Source organism: Catharus ustulatus, chromosome 27, assembly GCF_009819885.2.
Source record: "Catharus ustulatus isolate bCatUst1 chromosome 27, bCatUst1.pri.v2, whole genome shotgun sequence".
NCBI classification, from domain to species: Eukaryota; Metazoa; Chordata; class Aves; order Passeriformes; family Turdidae; genus Catharus; species Catharus ustulatus.
In genome coordinates, this window is record NC_046247.1 from 498,492 (window position 1) to 517,847 (window position 19,356).

Below are 19,356 nucleotides of genomic sequence, written 5' to 3' on the forward strand. Positions count from 1 at the left end.
TGCCAGCCCCTTCTCTCTCCATCTGTGGAAGCTCTCACAGAGGAACGTGCTGCTCCCTCCTGGCTGGCTCTGCCTTCATCCCGCCCAGGACAGTGCCAGCCTCTCCTCTCCCTGTGCCCAGAGCTGAGGCAGTGCTGGGAGCTGCACAGGTCGGTGCTGGGATGGAGCAGGAAGCTCTCCGGGCTGCTGGAGGCCGGTTGGCAAATGAAGGAGCCGTGACCTGATCACCCCAAACCTCCCCAGGGCTCCAAAGGCTGCCAGGAGAAATTCAGCCGGGTTTGGGAGTGCAGCAGTCACAGGAACACCAGGAGGAGGAGATGCCTTCCCTCATGACGGCGCTGAGAGACAGCAGGGACTCCACAGCAAAGGTGTTATTTTATTGAAATAACATTTGCTCCCATTTATTAGACAAGGTCCAGCACTGCAGGTGGGTGAACAAGGAGAGGTTCAGGTACAGAGCTGAGGACACAGAACTCCTGCCAGCTGGCTCTGTGGTGCTGTAGGAGCCTGAGGCCTCGGGTTTAAAGTGCTGCTCACACCTGACCTTGGAGAACTGGCTTTCAGTCGGGTTGTTCTAAAAGCTGGAAGAGACATTTCATTCCTACTTAGCACCAAATCTAATTTTACAGTAAGTATAAATATACATATTTAAAATCCATAATGTAAGTAATTTCTCAGCATTTACATAGGACAGAGTAAAAAATTTAACAAATGCTAAAAACAGCTTTTCAGTATCCTCTGAGAGTCTAGCAAAAACTGAGTCATCACTGGAGCGTGTGAGGAGTCACATTGCTAAGTATGGAGTGTATTCTGAGCCTGGTAAGGATTAACCAAATCTCCACACTTGGGAAAGGTGTACAGGTCCCTAGCTGCTCCCTCACGTGCCCCAGTGCAAGAAAGTATTTAAAGTGCAAGTCTGAGTCTGTCACAGTGTGTGGCACCTGCACAGCTCTCACTGGGGAAGCAACGCTCACAGGTGGAGGCTGCTCCTGTCACTGCTCTGTGTGAAACCTCTCTGTCTCCTGTCCAGCAAGGTCTGGAGTCCTGGTGATCAGTTCTACCACAGCTCCTCCCTGTGCTTACCCTCCTCAGTGAAACTGTGGCCACATGGGTCCTTGTGGGCTGGCCACTGGTTACAACACCCCAAATCAGGACCAAGAGCCTGAGCTGTGACACTCAGCTGCTGGCCCTGGGTGTGGGGGGATGTTCCTGCAGAGGATTTAACACTCAGAACAGGCTTTGCCTCTTCTGACATGAAAAGCTGCCTTTGCTAAGCACAAACACCTGCTCAGGAACAGCACAGACAGCAGCACCATTATTAACATATTTACACCATAAGTTAAAAGTAGCAGGGCAAGGATCCAGCACAAAAGAGATGTCTGGGGCCATCCAGACCGCAGTGGCCTAGCTGCTAACAAGCTTGGGACAGAGAGAGAGGCCCCTGAGGGCAACTGTTGTGTAGAGCAGCCTCCTGGGAAATGCCTGTTCCTCTTGCAGGAGGTGTGGGGATGGAAGCTGCTTCCTCCCAGAGCTGGCTCCACGTTAGGCTCCGTTGGCGCCGGCCTTGCTGCTCTGGGATGCTTCCATTTTGGTCTAGGGGCAAAAGAAAAGGGCAGATTTTAGGCAGTACAAATGTTTCTTGAAATCCTAAATCTTTTCTGAAGGTGTCTTCCCATGTGGGAAGCTGCTCTGGAGAGTAACAGCTGATGAGGAGCAAAGTTCCTCAGGTTGAAGGAGTCAGGAGCCTGCCTGGACTCCCAAACGTGCACAAAAGCACCTAAACTGAAATCAAATATTCACAGAGAGAAAATGGGCAAAACAAAGGCAATCACTGCAGAAATATTTTTACAGATACGAAGTGGCTCTTAACACCCTGGTGACACCAAGGGAAGGCTCTGTCCTAGTGGCCCAAGGCAGATAATTAAGGAAGAGTACAAGGATATACCAGTAATTCCCCAGTGCTCTGCTCCCTCCCCCAGTTTGACTGCTCTGTCATGTGTCATTTTTGTATTGAACAGCCCTCAGTGCAGCTCTCATCCAGCTTCTCCAGCTGCTCCTTGAACTCAGCGTTCACAGCATCCTGTACTACGAACTTCCACGGTTTGGCTGCGAGCTGTGTGAAGAACAATCTCTTTTGGGAGGTGTAAGAACTCTGACAAGCTCACCTCTCGTGGGGGAGGCTTCACTGATGCTTCTGAGAATGGCAATTTCTCTGTTGGCTGGGACACAAATTCTTCAGTCTTTAAGGAAAAAGCAGCTGTAAGTCACAGAGCCCTCTCAGAAAGGGCTAAACCCCCCAGCCCCTTCTCCCTCCTGAACAAGGCTGGTCCCTGCTCACTCTGTGAAAGCTGTGCTGGCATTTCCATTGTTTCCCCAGCACAATTTAACTATGTGGAAACATTTCTGGCAGTTGATACAATATTCTTTGATTCCTGCTGCTGCTTTTATCAGCTGGGACTAATCTAAGGAATTCACTGCAGCGTGATGCTGAGAACCATATGCTCTGGCTTCCTTACTCTAGATATTTTGGCTCATTTTGTCCTGGACAACTGAACCCAAATTCAGTCAGAGGGCTAAAAACAAGTCTTCTTTAACTGGCTTCTCTGAGCTGTACCTGGGCTGAGGCCTGAAGAAGTTCAGGTCTAGTCCTCCCTGGCTGGGAGCAAGTGCCAGGTACTGTTCCCAGCCACAGGACCACTTGTGCCACAGCAGATCCCTGTTCCCTTCCCTTGCTCTTACATCAGAACATGCAGCTCTGAGGCTCTTGGGGGGGAAAGATCCACACAGTGCAAGAACAGACACTGCTCGTGCTCTGTGCCATGGTGTCAAACACTGGTTCTGTCCAGCTTTGGACAGGTTTGGTCACACTCAATTCCCAATGATTTCAGCACATGTTTTCCTGCTTGCAGACTGCTATTTCTAACCTTTCTTCCCTGTACAAGAGGGGCAGAATCCAGGAGGGTCTCCTGACTTTCAAGCACAGATGTCATCACTCCTGCAGCTTCACCTGTCTGCAGAAGAACACAGAAGCATAACTTCAGTCCACTTGCAGGATCAAAAAACAAGATTCCTGCCACAGCCCTTCATTTTTAAATGTAATGGTGTAATGGTTGAGCTATTAACCTGAAAGTTTTATTCAAACAACTTGCCTTGTTCTGTGGAATGGAAACAGATTGTGGCTTTAGGTCTATTAAGTACAAGGCACGGGAGAGCAGGAGGAGAGAAGAAGGAACGTTCTCCTTTAAATGCAGATCCAGCCACTGTTGGAAGAAAACAGAAAGAAAAGTTGCTTCATATTGGCTCTGTGTGGGTATTTATTAATACAACAGTCTGTCCTTAAAGCAATCTTACAGTTTTAAGTTACCATAATGAGAAGAAATGGGTCTGAAGAATTAAGAATATCCCCCACTTCACCTTGCTTCTATCTGGCCCTGGTTCTACTTGGTTTTCTCTTTAGTCTAGGACATAATCTGGACCCTTCATGCCTTAGAGCTCAGCTCTGCAGGTGGGGATCCAGCTTGAAAGTTGTGCATGAATTCTCAGGAAGCTGTGCCTGCTACACCTGACCACTGCCTGAAATGTGTTCTCTGAGGAACCTGGCCACAGCAGCCCAGGCCAGGGCACACTCACCTGCCCAAGCTGCTCCTTCAGCTGCTCCTCAGAGAGCCCCAGTGACCGCATCCCCCTGGCCCTGCAGGCGCTCTGCAGCTCCGACACGCTCAGGCCGCTGACCCCCTCCTTGGCAATCATCTGGAATGAACAAAGAGCAGCAACGTTCCCATCCCGGCACACAGTAACCCCTGACCCTGCTGTAGCTGAACAGACTTCTGGAGGTCCCCAGTCCAATCTCCCGTTCAAAACTGCTCAGCATTTCCCATTTGTGCTTTAAGCCTCTTTAGGGATGGGGATCTGACAGCCTCCAGACAACCTGTTCCCCTGTTTACCCACTCACCAAATTTAAATTTTTTTCCTTATCAAGTTGAAATTCCCCTTGCTGCAACTTATGGCTACTACTTGCTGTCTCTCCACTCTGCACCTATAAGCCTGGTTCCATTTTCCAAATAACCTCATTGCACATCAAAAAACACCTCTTTTTATATAAGTCAGCATGACTCCAAAACGAAACGTTCTGGTGACAATATCTGCAGTGTCACCTTCGTTACAGTTCCCAAAGCTGCAGGGAGGTGAACTCCCATTCTGTTTCCTTCTGGAATGTCTCACGGGGAGGATGTGACTGCCCTGCTGTGGGGGTGAGCGGGCAGGGCCCCCAGCCCAGTGCCAGCACCCAGCAGCTCCCGGGTGCCGCTGCACACCCACCTCGTCGTCGGCCTTGATGCTGCGCAGCCGCAGCAGCAGCTGGAAGCGCAGCAGGTTGTTGGTGCCCAGGGGCTGCAGCTCCAGCAGCTTGCACAGAGCCACCAGCTGGGGCCTCTCCAGGTGCTCCAGGGTCAGCTCGTCCTCGAAGAGCTTGGAGAAGCGCACGATCTCCTGCGTGCTGGGCTGGTGGCCGCTGTGACGGACCTGAACCAAGGCACAAATCAACCCTGAGCAGGATGGGAATCTCCTCCCCCTTCCCCTTCCTCACACTGGAATTCCTGTCCCTGATGGAGACAGGACAATACAGTTACAAGGCAAAGGGAAACTGTAATTGAGTGGCCACTGGAAGTTTCACAGGGTGCAAGGTGCGCCCTGCCAGGATGGGAATTCCTGTGAGCAGGGCTCTGACAGCAGGGTCAGCAGGGAACAGCTCTGTCCACAATCCTGGCACAAATCCCGTGCTCTCTGCCCAAACCAGCAGCACTAAAGGTGTGTCTGTGCCATGGCTGCCACCCCCAGCACGGCCCCTCCTACCTCGTGCAGGTAAAAGGAGAATTGCTTCCCTTGTCCTGTGTCTGCCTTGTTCCTTTTGGCCATCTCTGCAATGGTCTCCCGCAGGAACTTGGCTAACTCCAGCCTTGCATTTAACTTCTTCTTCAGCTTTTCTTCCTTCATTTGGGAAATAGAGAATTATAAATTAGAAAATGTAACGTAGGAAATGGCACATTCCATCTGATCCCTGTATACAGCACAGCCTTCCAAGTGCACCATTCAGCTCAGGAATAAGCTGGGAGTGTCTCACTGGGTGAGGCTGATCCTCACCTGCAGCAGCAGGCAGGGAACAGCAGCCCTGCACAGCTGCACAGATGTTCTGAGGAGCTGTGGACATTCCACAGCCTCAGAGAGGACACAAACCTTTTTTGACTCCGTCTCAAACGTTGAGGGTAGCATTTGAGGGAAGAGCTTCAGGAACACAGGTAGGAGAAGCTCCATGAAGGGGACAATGACAAACACCAGGAAGGGAACCAGCCGGAAGAGATCTGCACAAGTTCTCAGCAGCTGTACGGAGAAGAGCACAGCACAGATTACCCAGAGATTATCACTCAGCCAGGCACACAAAATGTGTCCAAAGAGGCGTTAAGCCTCTTACTGCATCACTTTATCCAGGTGTTGTGGCACTTACCCTTCGCCTCTCCCTCCTGGTGAGCACCTGCCCGTGGAGAAGCCTCCACACCATCCTGGCAGCCACCTTGGTGTCAGTCCAGAGCAGGTGGAATCCATTGTAGTAATGCTTCAGCTCATCCACAGCTTTTTGTCGCAAAGACTTCTTCGCCACAGGAGCCTCTGTGCTCTGCTTTGTCAGAATCTTGGCAGGTTTGGCTCCCTGGTTCCTGGGATTCTGGTGGGGCAGGGATTCACCCGGGAGCTGCTGCCGTGGGCTGGTGTGCAAGCTGTGGGCAGGTGAGCGAGGCAGGGCAGCGCCCAGGCAGGCATGGCGAGGCCAGGGGTGGGTTTTGGAGTCTCTGGAAGTCCAGGTTAACTGGGAATTCACCAGCTGGACAAAAGCAATGGCTGGAGTGTACAGAGAGCTGGAATGCGCCAGGAGATGGGAGCCCCTGAAACTGGAGAGTTGTTTGAGTAAGAACAGTGCAGTGAGAACAAACTGACGAGGCATCACACCCCAACGGATCTTCTCAGCACAAAATCATCCTTGCAATATTGATTTTGTGTCTGAGATCCCGATCCTTCAGCAACGGCTGAAGTACTGAGAACTTGTCCTGTGCTAGCAACTCATCTCTCGGGGGGGGGCACCTCCGCAGCGTCTCTCGGAAGCCCTTTTACCAGGGAATGCGATAAACGAGCCAGCTGCAAACAACCCCCCGAGGTAGATGGGCACCCCGCGCGGAACGAGCCCGGGGCACCGCGGGGCTCACCTGGCCCTGGCCGCGGCCAGGAGCGCGTTACAGCCGCACGCAGCCATGGCTGGGCCGGGGGCGGCGGCACCTCACCCCCGGCAGCCGCGGGGGGCGGCGGCAGCTCCGGAGGGCGCCGGGGGCCGGCGGGGCCCGGCCGAGCCCATCCCCGAGCCGCTGCCGGGCGCTCCCACGGCCCCCGGGTGAACCGGCCGGGCTGCGCTGCCCCTCTCCGCTCTCGGTGCTCGTGCCAATCTCCTGATCGTGATGCCGGGCCCGGTGCCGGTCCCGGTCCAATCGCGATCCTGATCCTGATTCTGATCCTGGTCCCGCTTCCGCTTCCGCTCACCGCCGGCCGCACTCCTCCAGGCCTTCCCAGCCGTCCCGTCGTGCCCCCCGCGCGCCGCTCTGACCCGTCACCGCTCTGTGGTGCTTGCGCCGTGACGCCATCACGCAGCGCCGCGCCTCCTCGACGTTAGCCAGTCAAACGTCAGAATCCAAGCTCTGCTGGAGGCCCGCCCAATGGGAGCGGAGTGGGGCGGGGCCTGACCCGAGGAGCCCCCGGGAAAAGCCGCTGATTGGGTGCGAGAACAGCGACGGCGCGCGGGCGGTGACGTCACAGGCTCTTGCGTGACGCCACGCGAGACGGGGAGCTGCGAGTGACGTCATGTGCATGGCAGGCGCTCGGGACCGGCCCGCGAGGCTGTGGAGCCTCTGGAGCAGCCGCACCGGGGCCTTAGAGCGCATCCAGTGCCTGTCCCTGCCGTGGGCAGGGAACCTCCCACCATCCCCGTCTGTCCTGGCCTCGGACATGTCCTAATGGATTCCCTAAATGTCTAAAAGAGACATTCCTGTGGGAATGAGGGAAATAAATGACTGTCCTCTCCTGTCCCTGAGGGGACTCCATTTATGGATGCTCCTGCAGTGTGCAAGTGCCTTTAGGAAGATCCCTAAAGTGAGGAGCATAATCACTTTTTAAATTTCCTTTCTTACAGCTATTCCCAGCCCAGCCCCTTGTCCCCTTGTCCGAGGAGCGCAGAAATTGACACAAATCCCGCCCAGTCGTCTCCTGCCCGCGTCCCCTCGGGGGTCGCTCTCCCGCCACCCCCGACCGAACTACATCTCCCGCCGTGCCTCGCGCGGGCACCGCCCGAGCGGCCAATGGGTGACGGCGGCGCGTGCGCGCGCGGCTGCGCAGTGCGGCGGCCGCGGGGGGCGGGCGGAGGCGGAGGCGCTCGGCGGGGCCGCACCGGCACAGCCGCTCCAGCGCCGCCGCCGCCAGCGCCTCCCTCGGCCGCCGACCCGCCGGACCCGCCGGGCCCCGCCAGCGCCTCCCTCGGCCGCGGCGGGTGCTGGGGGCGGGCGGCCTCCCCGGGGCGGAGCCGGCGCCAGCGGCGGGGGCGCGGAAATCGAGGCCGGGGCTCCTTCGCGGCCTTGCTGGTGCTGCGGGAGGAGGAGGCGGAGGCCCCGCGCCGCCCCCGCCGCCGCCTTTGTCTGCGCGGGGCCGGGCGGACGCGGCGGGGCCGTGAGAATGGAACTGACTGAAGGTGAGCGCGGGCCGCGGCGGCCCCGGGGCGGAGGGGCCGCGGCCGCCATGTTGCTGCGGGAGCTGCGGCGGCACCGGGGCGGCGGGGCCGGGCCCCGGGCAGAGCCCGGCCGGGACAGAGCCCGGCCCGGACGGACCCCGGTTCGGCACCGCGCTGCGGGACCCCCGCGCTGCCCCCCCCGGCCGGCCCCGCGCTCCCCGCTCCGGCCCCGCGGCTCTCACCGCGGCCAGCTGCGGGAAATTCGGGGGTTTCACCGAGCGGGGCCGTCGGTGTCACCGTGCCGCGGCCTCCGCAGCTCGAGGAAAAGCTTTCACTGCGCGCGGGAAGAGCTGCGCGTCAGCGCAGGGGTTGTTGTTGCTCCGATGTTATTTTTTTTGTGGTGCTGTTGCGTTGTGCTGCACTTTGTTGTGGTCTCGCTGTGCTTTCATTTCGCTGTCGGTACACTCGGTCTTTTCAGTGCAACTTGTTGTTAAAAGTCTTAATGATGACATAGTTCTAGAGATATTAACTAGCCCAAAGGACCATACTGAGTAGCCAGTAATTGTAGTTGAAGGAAAAACTGTAGCCTGCTTTGATGACTGTTCACGTCTTTCAATGACCTTTTGTGGAGATGCACAGTGAATGCTTTGGTAGTTATATATATATTTAATTGTTTATGAACTGTTTGAAAACATATTGTTCCAAAACCTGAACACATGCTTTTTGAAGGTACAGGGTAGGAGTGGAGGATGGTGGTCAAAGACTCTGTTTTGTTTCAATACAAACATGTTCTGCATTTTCCAGTTCCAGGACTTTGCCTGAGTTTGAGGGGGTTTGTGTGAGGCTGTGGTTCTTGCCCTGGCTGTGATATTCACTGCCTGTCACGACGTTACAGTGTTTGGTATTGGCAGAGATCTGACTTCTGGCTTCATAGCAGCATTAGCCCATGGCTTTCCTGAAGATCCAAAGTTTTTGCTCCATGTTTTCCATTTGAATCCCACGGCTCTCTAAACAAATGAGTCTCTGAGCTCCTTTTTCAGACAAACCCCTTTTCTCTGCTGTCCAAGTTGTTTCTTTCCACAGCACCGTGGGAAACTTCTTTCAAATGCCCTTATCAAGCCCAGTTACAGACGTGACTGTTTTTTCTGGCATTCAGAAACCAAATACAGAGCACCTTTACAAAGGTGCACAGGGAAGCAGCCTCACCTCATGCTTTCAAGTTTGTCAAGAGGCCTCTGATTCACCACTGGTGTCTGCCAGGAGGAACAGCTCAGTCCAGCTGGAGTCAGGAAAAATCCACAGGCTACGGGTTTCCTGTTAAAGACCCACGTGCAGGTGAAAATTTGGCGTTGTCTTAACGTGTGCAAACAGAGCTTTGCCTGGGGGATTTGTTAAGGACATGCAGAGAAGAATGGTGCAAAGCAGATTGCACAGACTGAGTGCAGAGATTAGTAGGAAGGATTGTTTTATTCCTATCTGCAGTTCATAGAGTTGTGCCCCACCAGGATGGCGTTGCAGGTGGCAGAGGTGTCCCTCTGTGTCGTGGTTAATGTCACCAGAAGCAGTGGGTGTGCTCAGCTCTGGGGAGGAGTGCGGTGCAGGGTGTGTGTGAACTGCAGGCTTAAGGTTTTGAGAGATCAGGAGTGATTGCATCACTTCAGACACCCGGCCTGTCCAGCCAGGCAGCTCTGTCTGTGTGTCTGTCCAACACCTGCAGCACTGAGCAGCTGCTGAGAGCAGCTGCTGTGTTGGTGCTTGAGGAGACCAGCACCAGTGCAGGTCGGATTCTTTGGGATGAAACAGCACAGGAAATGGCAGTTGACATCTGTGGGGTGGGGAGGGATTGGTAGAATGTGAAGAGAGGTTTGCAACTCTCTGGTTTAGGTCTGTGTGGACAGGAACTGGCTTGGTGTTTGGACACAAGGATGTCCTGGAAGTTCTGCTTTTGAGCCTGTTGATAGAAAGCCCAGCTCAGGGTGACGAGGCAGTGGCTGACTCACAGCTCCTTGGGGAGCCAGCAGGCCAGGTCCTGTCTCACAACACACACTCACCATCCTCAGAACACCTTACCTCTGGCTGTGCTAACCCTGTGTGGGGATGTCAGCAGAAAAGGGTAGAGAAAGGTTTGTGAAACCTCTGTTTAAAATATGTGTATGCTGGACTTCCATCAGTAGCTGTTGTGTTTCTCCCTGCTGTGGCCACAGCCAGTCTCAGCCAAACCTGCAGAACTCCCTGACTGGGAATAAGAAAAGATGTGATCACATGGGATTGGAATTGTTTGATAATCTGAGGTCAGTTGTTATTTAGTCTAATGCAGCATGGAAGCAAGGTTTGAGAACTTTAAGTCTGATTTTCTGAGAGCAAAGTTGAAAAATACTCATGCTAAAACTGGTTTTAGATAAGTGCAGTTGCTGGTGAAAAGGTGAACCTGGAGGATCCATAATCTCTGCAAAACCTTCCCCTCACTGAGCACTTAGGCCGGGAGTGGAACTGATTTTTTGAGTTATGCTCAGTTGAGCTGGGAAGCTTGGGATGGGAACTATAACAAACGATGTTCACTTAAGAAAGAGCTCCACTAGGCTGACCTACCTGATTCTGTACTGCTTATATTTTTCCATTTTCCTTTTCATCTGTTCCTTTGAATTGTGACTCTCTCATGGATGTTAGGAAAATATTTACTGAAGGTGTGTAGAGTCTCGGTGTTTGTAAAGGGTCCTGTGTCCCTGTCTGCCCTGGGAAGGGACCAGAACAGAATGGTGGACACTCACCTTTAAAGAGGAAACCCTCTCTCATTAGGAAATGCAGTTGCACTTTACAAGCGTTAATTTCAGTTTGTTTCATTGTTGATTTCAAGTTGTTTTCAGCCGCTGTGAAGTGTTCATTTCCTATAAACCTTGAAATGCTGGAACTGTGTCTTTATCTCTTGATCTCCAGTGATGTATCCGTGCAGGATCTGTTATGGGTCATGTTTGGAAGCCAAATAGTGCAGCTCACAGGAGGCTGACACGGTGGGTTAATAGAGCAATCACTGGCATAGTGAGAAGAATTTATTCTGGAATACTTTCCTGCAAGATCAGCTGGAAATCCTGTTGCCCTGTGGTCTGGGTAGTGTTGCTGTGTGGCAGGGACAGCTCTCTGTGGTGACAGCAGGGTGTTGTTCTTCACATCAGGGCTTAGAAGGGACACACAAAGTGATCCTTCCTTGGGTTTGGATGTTGAGATTCCCGTGTGCTCAGGATTCATTGTGTCCTGTTTCTGTGGGTCACTCTGGAGCCTGTCCTCTCACTGTAATGTTCCTTCACTGGGCAGCGTGTGGGTCCTGATCCACTGAAGCAGAATTTTGGGAAGGAGGTGGGAAAGGCTGGGTGTGTGAGCAGGGCTGGCAGCAGAGACGGGGCAGGAAGGAGCTGGCAGTGGTGTCGGTGCTGAGGGAGCACAGAACAGCCTCGGTGCTTTGGGGCTGCTGGGGGCAGTTCCCTGGAGCCCTGACCCTGGTTCTCAGCCTGCACAGAGCTGCTGAGGAGCCAGGTTGGGGTGGGGTGTCCCAGCTGTGCAGCACAGGCTGGCACCCAGGCTGAGGGACACAAATCATAACTCTGCTCTTTAGCTGGTAGCTCCTAAATCCAGTGTGAATGCAATGCTCTGAAGTTCATTAATCCACATTTCTGTCATGTAACAAAACAAAGCACAATGGCAGCCACCTCTGCAGAGCCTGTGGGAGCTGCACTGGCAGCTGGGACTGGGCTCTTCCAGCTGTGGATGTTCCTGAAGTGCTGCCACAGCTTCCCACCCGTTTTTCATGAGTATTCAGAAGAAAAGATTGAACCTGGTTTTTGTAAGAAGCAAAACCCAGCCTAGTGTGAGAATGTGCTGTTTGCTGTTCAGTTTGGCAGATGGAAAGTAACAATTTGGTGGTAAATAGTACAAACAGCCTCACTTCCTCTTCCCAGAACAGGAGTGGTTGGGTTTTTGACCTTGCTGTGTAATCCCACGTGCTGTTCTCAGGTCTGTGCCCCCTGACAGTGATATTCATGTTGGTTTGCTGGCTGTTGTGCAGAGCTGTGGAGGAAGGAATGGTTTCATGGCCTCGAGGTTTAAAAGTTCTTGCAATGAGAAAATTCTGCTGCAGAGCCTTGTGCTGTTATTGCCCTGAATTGCTTAATTACAGTGACAAACGTGCCTGAGTCAAAAACACAGGGCAGTGAAGATGAGGACAAACATCAGTTTAGTGAAGATCATTGAAAAACATCACCCCAAAACATCCAGCACAAATCTGATTGAGTTCTTGTTCCTGTTGGAACTTGAGTTACTTTTTGCAGTCTTGGAGGAGGAAGCTCTCAGTGCTAGGAGAGCTCTGAGCTGAGGTATTGAAGGCTTGGCTTTGGGAGGGTGAGGATTGCATGTGGGCAGGGTTTAATGGAGCTTCCCTTTAGATCAAGTGTCTGTGGGATGCATTAATGTCATTTCTAACCCAGACCAAAAGGGCACAGTAACCCTCCTGTGTGCCCACACAGGCAGAACAAATACCATGGGGCCGTGTTTGCTTTGGGAGGGCTGAACCAGCTTTGTGGAAGCAAACTGGTGTTTCTTACCTGCAGGTCAGGTCACTGTGTGTTGCTTCTTGTTGAACATTGAGCAACTTACGTGAATGCCAAGGCCCTCTGTGAACCTGCAGTTGAGTTTTGGAAGTCTGACTTTGCTTGAGTCTGATTTTGGTGTTCTGATATGCACTGGAAAGTTGAAGGTGTGAGTGCCAGTGCTCAGCTGGAATCTCATTCAGTGAGTAACCTCAGTTTGGGGGGCTGCTGATGCTGATGCTCAGAACCATGCAGTGTTTAATATTAAAATAAGATGTGAGGGGCAGGAGAATAGCCCTCCTCACACAGCTGCTGAGAGCCAGTGCATGCAGACTGTACCCTGCTTTTCTGGGGGGGAAGAGCTTGGGAAGCTCCTCTGAGGCTGGCTCTGAGGTTTCCAGTGGCCAAGGTGGAATGACCCACTTGTTTTTGCTGTGCTGCTGTTCAGAGCATCCTATGGCTTGCCCAAAGGCTGCTCATGTCTCGAATTTTGGCAAGGATGTGGGGAGGGAGGAGGAGGAGAGGTTTTTCTGTTGTTTGTCTTTCTGTGGTGTTGCTGTCTTGTGCAGTTTGCAGTGACTGTGTCAGGAGAACTCAGTATCTCTTAAATGCTCCAGGGTGAAATGCTGTCCTGCTGCTCTGGGTGGAATAATCCTCCTAGCCATGACTAGGAAGGCTGTAGAGAGTGCTGGGGATTTTGGCACCATTATTCTGACTTTGTAGTACTTGCACTTGCAGTTCTTAAACACTCATAGGTGCTTCTGCTGTTTTTTGCAATGTGTTGGAAAAGAAGAAATTTGCCATATGAAAGACTTGTCAGTAGCCCTTTGTAAAGGCTCAGTAACACCAGTACTGTGTGAACTCGTGCGAGGCTGGCTGCTGAACAGGGAGGGGGAAGTTGTTCTTGAGATCCCTTTTTTCCTCAACTGTTTAATTTGCTTAATTACTGTTTTTTAATTTACACTGACTTCTTATTTCCCTTCCCCTGCCTCTAGGCCCTATGAGAAAAAGGGAAAGCTAAGGATGCTGGAGCAGAACAATGGATTTCTCTTTCTCTTTCATGCAAGGGATCATGGGAAACACAATTCAGCAACCACCTCAACTCATTGACTCGGCCAACATCCGCCAAGAGGAGGCCTTTGATGGCAGCAGTGACATTGGCGAGGATGGGGGCCGGACGCCGTACGAGGCCGCGCTGCAGCAAGGCTTCCAGTACCCCCCGGCAGAGGAGCTGCCCCCGCTCAGCAACGGCTACCCCCCTGCCATCAGCATGTACGAGCCGCAGGCCAAGTTCCAGAGCTACCCCCAGTATCCCAACGGCTCTGCCAACGGCTTTGGGAGCGGCAGGAACTTCAGCCCCCCCGAGTATTACCAAATGGAGAACTCCAACGCCAGGCCCCACGAAGCTCCGGAGAAACCTTCCCCGCCCCAGCCGCCGCCTCCTGCACCACCTTCAGCGCCACAAGTGGGCATTCCAAAGAAGACTGGCTCACCAGAGATCAAACTCAAAATAACCAAAACTATCCAGAACGGCAGGGAATTGTTTGAGTCCTCCCTGTGTGGGGACCTGTTGAATGAAGTCCAAGCGAGGGAGTACGCTAAGGCAAAACATGAAGGGAGGAAAGAGAAAAGGAAAAAAAGTAGCAAGCATGACTCTTCCCGATCGGAAGAGCGCAAGTCACACAAAATTCCAAAATTAGAACCAGAGGAGCAAAATGTAAGTGGAATGGTAATTTCAGCCATCTGTACACCTGGTGTTGTTGATGGAGAGCGTGTCCAGCAGGGTTTGTCCTTGTTCTGGCTCTGTGCACGCTGAGTCACCAGGCTTTAGCTACTCGTCACAGCCTCAGGATGAGGTTGCCAGGAGCTGTCTGTAGGTAACACGGTGGTGGTTTAAAGGCTCATATGAAAAAACAATTTTTAGAGAAGGTTATATGTTGTTTTTTAAATATTATTTAGTGTTATTGCATGTTTAGAGTTTGCTACACTCTGACCAGTGTTGAAGATGAAACTTCTGGACAAAAGCTCACACGTTCCTTAAATTGCCTCTTAAAAGAGTGCTAGATTGTTGAGTGGAAAGTCAGGCTACTTGGGGCATTCAGCAGTAAAACATGAATTAATCTTGTACCATATTGTTCATATCCAGAGGATGTACATCAGGTGGTGTTAACTGAGGTGCTGGGAAGCAAAGACCCTGATTATTTTGGTGCCCTCTGATTCTTTTTCTTTCAGTTTCATAAGCCACTCTAGTGCTTCTGTTTCCTTTTCTTGTGCTTGTTCTGCCACCTCTTGTGCTGGTTTCTGCCTCTCCCAGTTTGAGGGAATGGGTGGCAGAGAGGCTGGTAAATGCCAGGAATGGGGAAGTTGCCATATCTGGCCAGGACAGAGATTGCCCAGCCAGGCTGGGCTGTTACAGAATGTAGCTGAGTTTTTTGTGAGGTCTGTGAAAGCTCTTGGAGCTTGCTGCTTTCAGGAGAAGATCCTGTCCTGTCCCTGATCCAGGGATCAGCTCTGCTCTGGTAGGGTGGGTTCTGTGCTCCATGGAGGTGCTGTAGGAGCTGCTATGTGCTGGCACTCCTTGAGCAGCCTCTCTTGCACTGTACCTGCTTTCTGGCCAGTCTCCATCACCCCCACATCAGCCTGTCAGCTTGTTTCCCCTCTTAGCAGTGACTCCAGATTCAGCTGTGCCTGTCCCTCTGCCTCTGTTACCTGCTTTACCACGGGAATGAAACCTTCTGTCTGTCACAGACTGAATTAAAACCTTGCATCTTGAATTCCAAGTTCCTAATCATGTGTGTCATGCAGAGTTCACCAGAAGTCTTAAGTCTTGCTATTGTCCTCCTTGTGGCTTCCATTTCCCTTTCTAAAGGTGGTGTTGCAATAAATGTTTCGTGTTACCCAGCCCTGTTTCAGACAAGGCCTGCTCTGACAGGAACAGGATTTTGTGCTGGTGGTTTTCAGTATGAGTTTGCCAGGGCAGTTTCAGGTTCATCGTTCCATCATTTTACTTTCCACTGCACAATTTCATCTTCATGTACACTTTTGTCATCTTCAGTGTTAATGGTGTGAGACTTGTGACTTGGAACCATCTTCATAGGAACAAACAACTTTTGGTACAACTGTGGTTGTTTTGTAGTTTCACACTCAACGAGGCTGTGGCAAGTCAGGTGATCACCAGTTGTTCCTTATTCTGATGCTGTAATTTCAGTGGAAATCCACTGACTCTGAGGGGATGCCCGTTCTGGAGAGGCTGATTTAAAATGGAAATGCTGTGAAAACGCTGGTGAATGAAGCTCTGAATCCTTGTTTAAAGAATCAGCCTCTCTGTTCGGTTATGTTCTGTGAGGAGCAGTCTGTGAACCCAGCCTGACTCTCCTGGCAGAGGGGAGGTTTCAGGAGAGAGCAGGAATCAGTGCTGTGCTTCCTGCTGTACAGAGAGAAAGAATTTTTGCCCAGCAGATATCAGTGTGATTAATCTTAAATGGTGCAAATGAGACACTGGGCTGTGCCAGCCTGACCTGAGCTGCTCTGTCCCTTCCCTTGTGTCCCCAGTTCTCTGGAGCACACAGCATGGGCTGGTGTGGGGTCTGTGCTTGGAGTGGCCTGGGAATAATGGGGTTGTCAGCATTATTAGTTCCTCACTGCTTGTGGCTGACCACTCCTTTTGCTGCTCTTTGAGTCCTTTGACTTCTCTGCTGCAGGAAAAGCAAGTGTGTGGCAAATGTCTCCTGAGATAGTTCCCAGCTTTATCTCAGCCCCTGTCCCCTCACAGCCTCTGGCACAGCCACCCCACATCTGTGCCAGCTTCTGCTCGGGGCTGATTCTGCTCTGTGTTGTGGACTATGGATCCTCCAAATATATCTGTCAACTTTATGCAATTTAACATCGATTTTACAATTATGATGATGTATATTTAGCATAATTTATGTACTGCAGTTCTTGCAAATAATTGGTGTACAGTGAGACCACATCACTATGGATATCCTCACAAGGGTTTCTCTGGTTTTTGGAAATTGTGTGTTATTTCAGATGGAAAGTTATTTGGATTTGCTGTTTCTGAATGTATGTTCTCCTGTCACCTGTTACAGGAGAACATGGTTATACTCAGGTGTGATAGTAATGTAAATGGTGTAGAGGTAACCAGGCATTTCTTTATTGTGATGTTACTGATGTACAAGGAATAGTCATATTCATGTTTTCTGGGTTCATGGTTGCCTTTCTCTTGTGAATTATTTTTTTCTGCCTGGTTTCACTATTATCTTTGTTGTTTTACTGTCCCCTTACCTTGTTTGTGTTTGTTTTCCTTTTTTCTCTTCGTTGTTACCCATTTCTTAGAGACCAAACGAGAGGCTTAGCACACTCTCTGAGAGACCAAGAGAAGATGCAGTGCTGGAGGAAGCCCCGGTTAGTACTTGCACCAATTAACACTTTTGGACTTGGAGAATGTCACTATTTTTGGACTGTTTCTTCCATTGATTCTTTAATTTGTCTGATGAATCAGTTGTCATTTCTTTTAAACTCTTATTGCTCTCATTACTGCATCAATACATCTCTTATTTTACTGGATTTATTGCTTTATTTTATCCTAAAAGCAGTATTTTTAATCAGCTTAGGAGGCAGAGTTGGTTTTGGGGGTTGGCAGTTTCTCTTTTGTGTCCTCGTTTGTCGGTGATGTTGTTATGTAAATCCCAGCCATGTGCAGCTCTTCTCTCTCACATTTCTAAGAAATGTTTTTGTCATCTTGGATTACCAAACCTCAGGGATAGCTGAGAGAGAACAACAACAACAACAACAGGTCCCAGTGGATGGTGTGTGCCTCTCCAAGTGCTCCAGATCCTCTGCTGTGGCTGTAATCTGCTGTTTCCTCTGCAGGTGCAGCCGCTCGTGCCGTCCCTTCCAGCGCAGGCCACCCACGACGTCAAGTTCCAGGTTGGGGATCTGGTCTGGTCCAAGGTGGGGACATATCCCTGGTGGCCTTGCATGGTGTCCTGTGATCCACAGCTTGACGTGCATACCAAAATTAATACAAGAGGTGAGGGAGGAAGCTCTCTGCCAGAGAGTCAGGTGTCTGGAGCTGTTCCTTTGTTAAAAATGTCTTCATTCTAAACTGCCTTTGTGGGATAAATTCTGCTGTGTGAGTGCTGAACGGGACAGTTCTGACACACACAGAACTAGTACCTGGTACTCTGCAGCTGGCACTGTGGGAATGGGCTTGTGCACAGGTGTCTGTGCTTTTCTCAAGTCAGTGTGAGAGTGTTCAGTGTGGGCAGGGTGTCCTGAGCTTCCATCTTAAACTGTTGTGGATCTGGCCTGTTGTATTTCTGCACTTGGCCAGGCCCTCCACGTGCAGGAGTGAAGCACTGGGGAGGAGGAGGGCATGAGCAGTGTTGGTACAGCTGCTGACTGGAGTTTGCCCTTTCAGGTGCCAGGGAATACCACGTGCAGTTCTTCAGCAACCAACCAGAGCGAGCCTGGGTGCACGAGAAGCGTGTCCGCGAGTACCAAGGGCACAAACAGTACGAGCAGCTACTGGCTGAGGCAACCAAGCAAGCCAGCAACCACTCTGAGAAGCAGAAGGTACAGGGGGCACTGGGGGGATCATCTCTGTAAGGGACATGCTCCAGGGCAGGTCTGGAACTCTTCAGCACTGTGCCCTGAGAAGGACTGGCTGCATCTCACTGGCAGGGAATTCAGTGTCCACATTCAGTGTCAGAAATAGCCTGTAAATGGAGAGCAGGCTGCAATCTGCTGCCTCAGAGATGCAGAGACCCTCGGGATTGTGTTTAGGTGCTGTAGTGGCAAAATCTTCAGTGTAACCGAGTGCTTGTCTTGTCCCTCAAGATTCGCAAGCCGCGGCCGCAGAGGGAGCGAGCGCAGTGGGACATCGGCATTGCCCACGCCGAGAAGGCGCTGAAGATGACCCGGGAGGAGAGGATAGAGCAGTACACCTTCATTTACGTAGACCAAGAGCCAGAGGAGGCTTTGGCCAAAGCCAAAAAGACTGCTGCTTCCAAATCGGAGGCCAAGAAGAACCGGCGGCCAAAGCCAGCGCCGAGCACGCAGCCGGAGCACGCCAGCGCGGGGACAGGGACGGGGACAGGGACAGGCTCAGGCTCGTCCCCCTCGCACGCCGAGGCGCGCAGGCAGGGCCAGCGCAGGCAGCCCAGTGGCGACGAGGAGGAGGCACCGCCCGTCAAGATCGCCTGGAAAACAGCTGCGGCCAGGAAATCGCTACCAGCCTCGATAACCATGCACAACCTGGACCTGCAAAAGTGTAACATGTCTCCGGTTGTTAAAATTGAACAGGTTTTTGCCCTTCAGAATGCTGCTGGGGATGGAAAGCTCATCGATCAGTTTGTTTATTCCACCAAGGTACGTGCTGGGTGCAGTGACCCCTCTTTTGCTCCTGAGTTATCCTGAGCCTGCCTTGCTGGGCAGCTTGAGCTGTGTCCACCAAGCTTTCACCATGCACGTTCCTCTCACTGGAGGGATTGCCAGACAGATGTGACAATAGAATCTTCCAGTGCACTGAGCCCCACTTCCAGGGCAACTCTGGCAGTAACTGTTCTGCTGGTGGCAGAGCAACTCCCTACAGATGGCCATGTTTTTGTTCATGACACATTAAAAATATTAAAACTGTTAAACTTCAGCTTCCTAGTTGAAATAATCCAAAAATTCTTGATAAAATCAGTGGTTTTGTGGGAAACAGATGACAAAACTGTTACTAATGTGCTAAAAAGTATTTTGTGTAACAGACTTTTAAATTGAGTTCTGCCTCTGAGCTTCCTTCAGGTGCACAGCAGCTTCCCACAGTCAGTGTAAGGAAAAGGCTTAGGACTATTTCTCTGCCTCCTTCTTCTGCCTCTCTACCTGGAGAGTGTTTATTTCATCCTAAGCCCTGTAGAGAAGGTAATGTTTAGAAAAGTCACTGGAATTATTTTTTCCTTGTGTGTAAGGGGAGACTGAGAGGGTGGAAAGCTCTGCAGGGAAGCAGCTCTGTAGTAGATTAATCCTGAGTATGTG

At 51.7% G+C, this 19,356-nt stretch overlaps 2 protein-coding genes across 5 annotated transcripts in view; one reads left to right on the top strand and one right to left on the bottom strand.

The window, feature by feature from the left end:
- Positions 1-356: 356 nt before the first annotated feature.
- On the bottom strand, positions 357-6,342 carry LETM2 (leucine zipper and EF-hand containing transmembrane protein 2). The gene is made up of 10 exons (XM_033081389.1): positions 6,252-6,342; positions 5,501-5,939; positions 5,233-5,376; positions 4,852-4,986; positions 4,318-4,521; positions 3,631-3,750; positions 3,150-3,260; positions 2,925-3,011; positions 2,166-2,240; positions 357-1,593 (listed from the first exon to the last, which is right to left on the bottom strand). The coding sequence occupies exons 1-10, from the start codon at positions 6,296-6,298 to the stop codon at positions 1,543-1,545; spliced, it is 1,413 nt and encodes a 470-aa protein (XP_032937280.1). The 5' UTR covers positions 6,299-6,342; the 3' UTR covers positions 357-1,542.
- A 1,347-nt stretch (positions 6,343-7,689) lies between these two features.
- NSD3 (nuclear receptor binding SET domain protein 3) overlaps positions 7,690-19,356 on the top strand; it is a 34,132-nt gene continuing 22,465 nt past the window's right edge. For all 4 annotated transcript variants that reach the window (XR_004420222.1, XM_033081345.1, XM_033081346.1 and 1 more), the window contains exons 1-6: positions 7,690-7,777; positions 13,329-14,050; positions 16,669-16,737; positions 17,206-17,365; positions 17,756-17,910; positions 18,175-18,705. Coding sequence is in view for 3 of the 4 variants with exons in the window: in XM_033081345.1 (XP_032937236.1) it covers positions 13,373-14,050; positions 16,669-16,737; positions 17,206-17,365; positions 17,756-17,910; positions 18,175-18,705 (1,593 nt within the window). In the remaining variant the exon portion in view is untranslated. The remainder of the gene's footprint in view (positions 7,778-13,328; positions 14,051-16,668; positions 16,738-17,205; positions 17,366-17,755; positions 17,911-18,174; positions 18,706-19,356) is intronic.

Bases quoted from the DNA above. Each gene is read 5' to 3' on its own strand.
- LETM2 (XM_033081389.1), bottom strand. From the start codon at position 6,298: ATGGCTGCGTGCGGCTGTAACGCGCTCCTGGCCGCGGCCAGGGCCAG. The intron at 4,987-5,232 runs GTTTGTGTCCTC...TCCCAAATGAAG, and splicing joins TTGAGACGGAGTCAAAAAAG to GAAGAAAAGCTGAAGAAGAA. The intron at 4,522-4,851 runs GTAGGAGGGGCC...GCCTTGGTTCAG, and splicing joins TCTCCTTTTACCTGCACGAG to GTCCGTCACAGCGGCCACCA.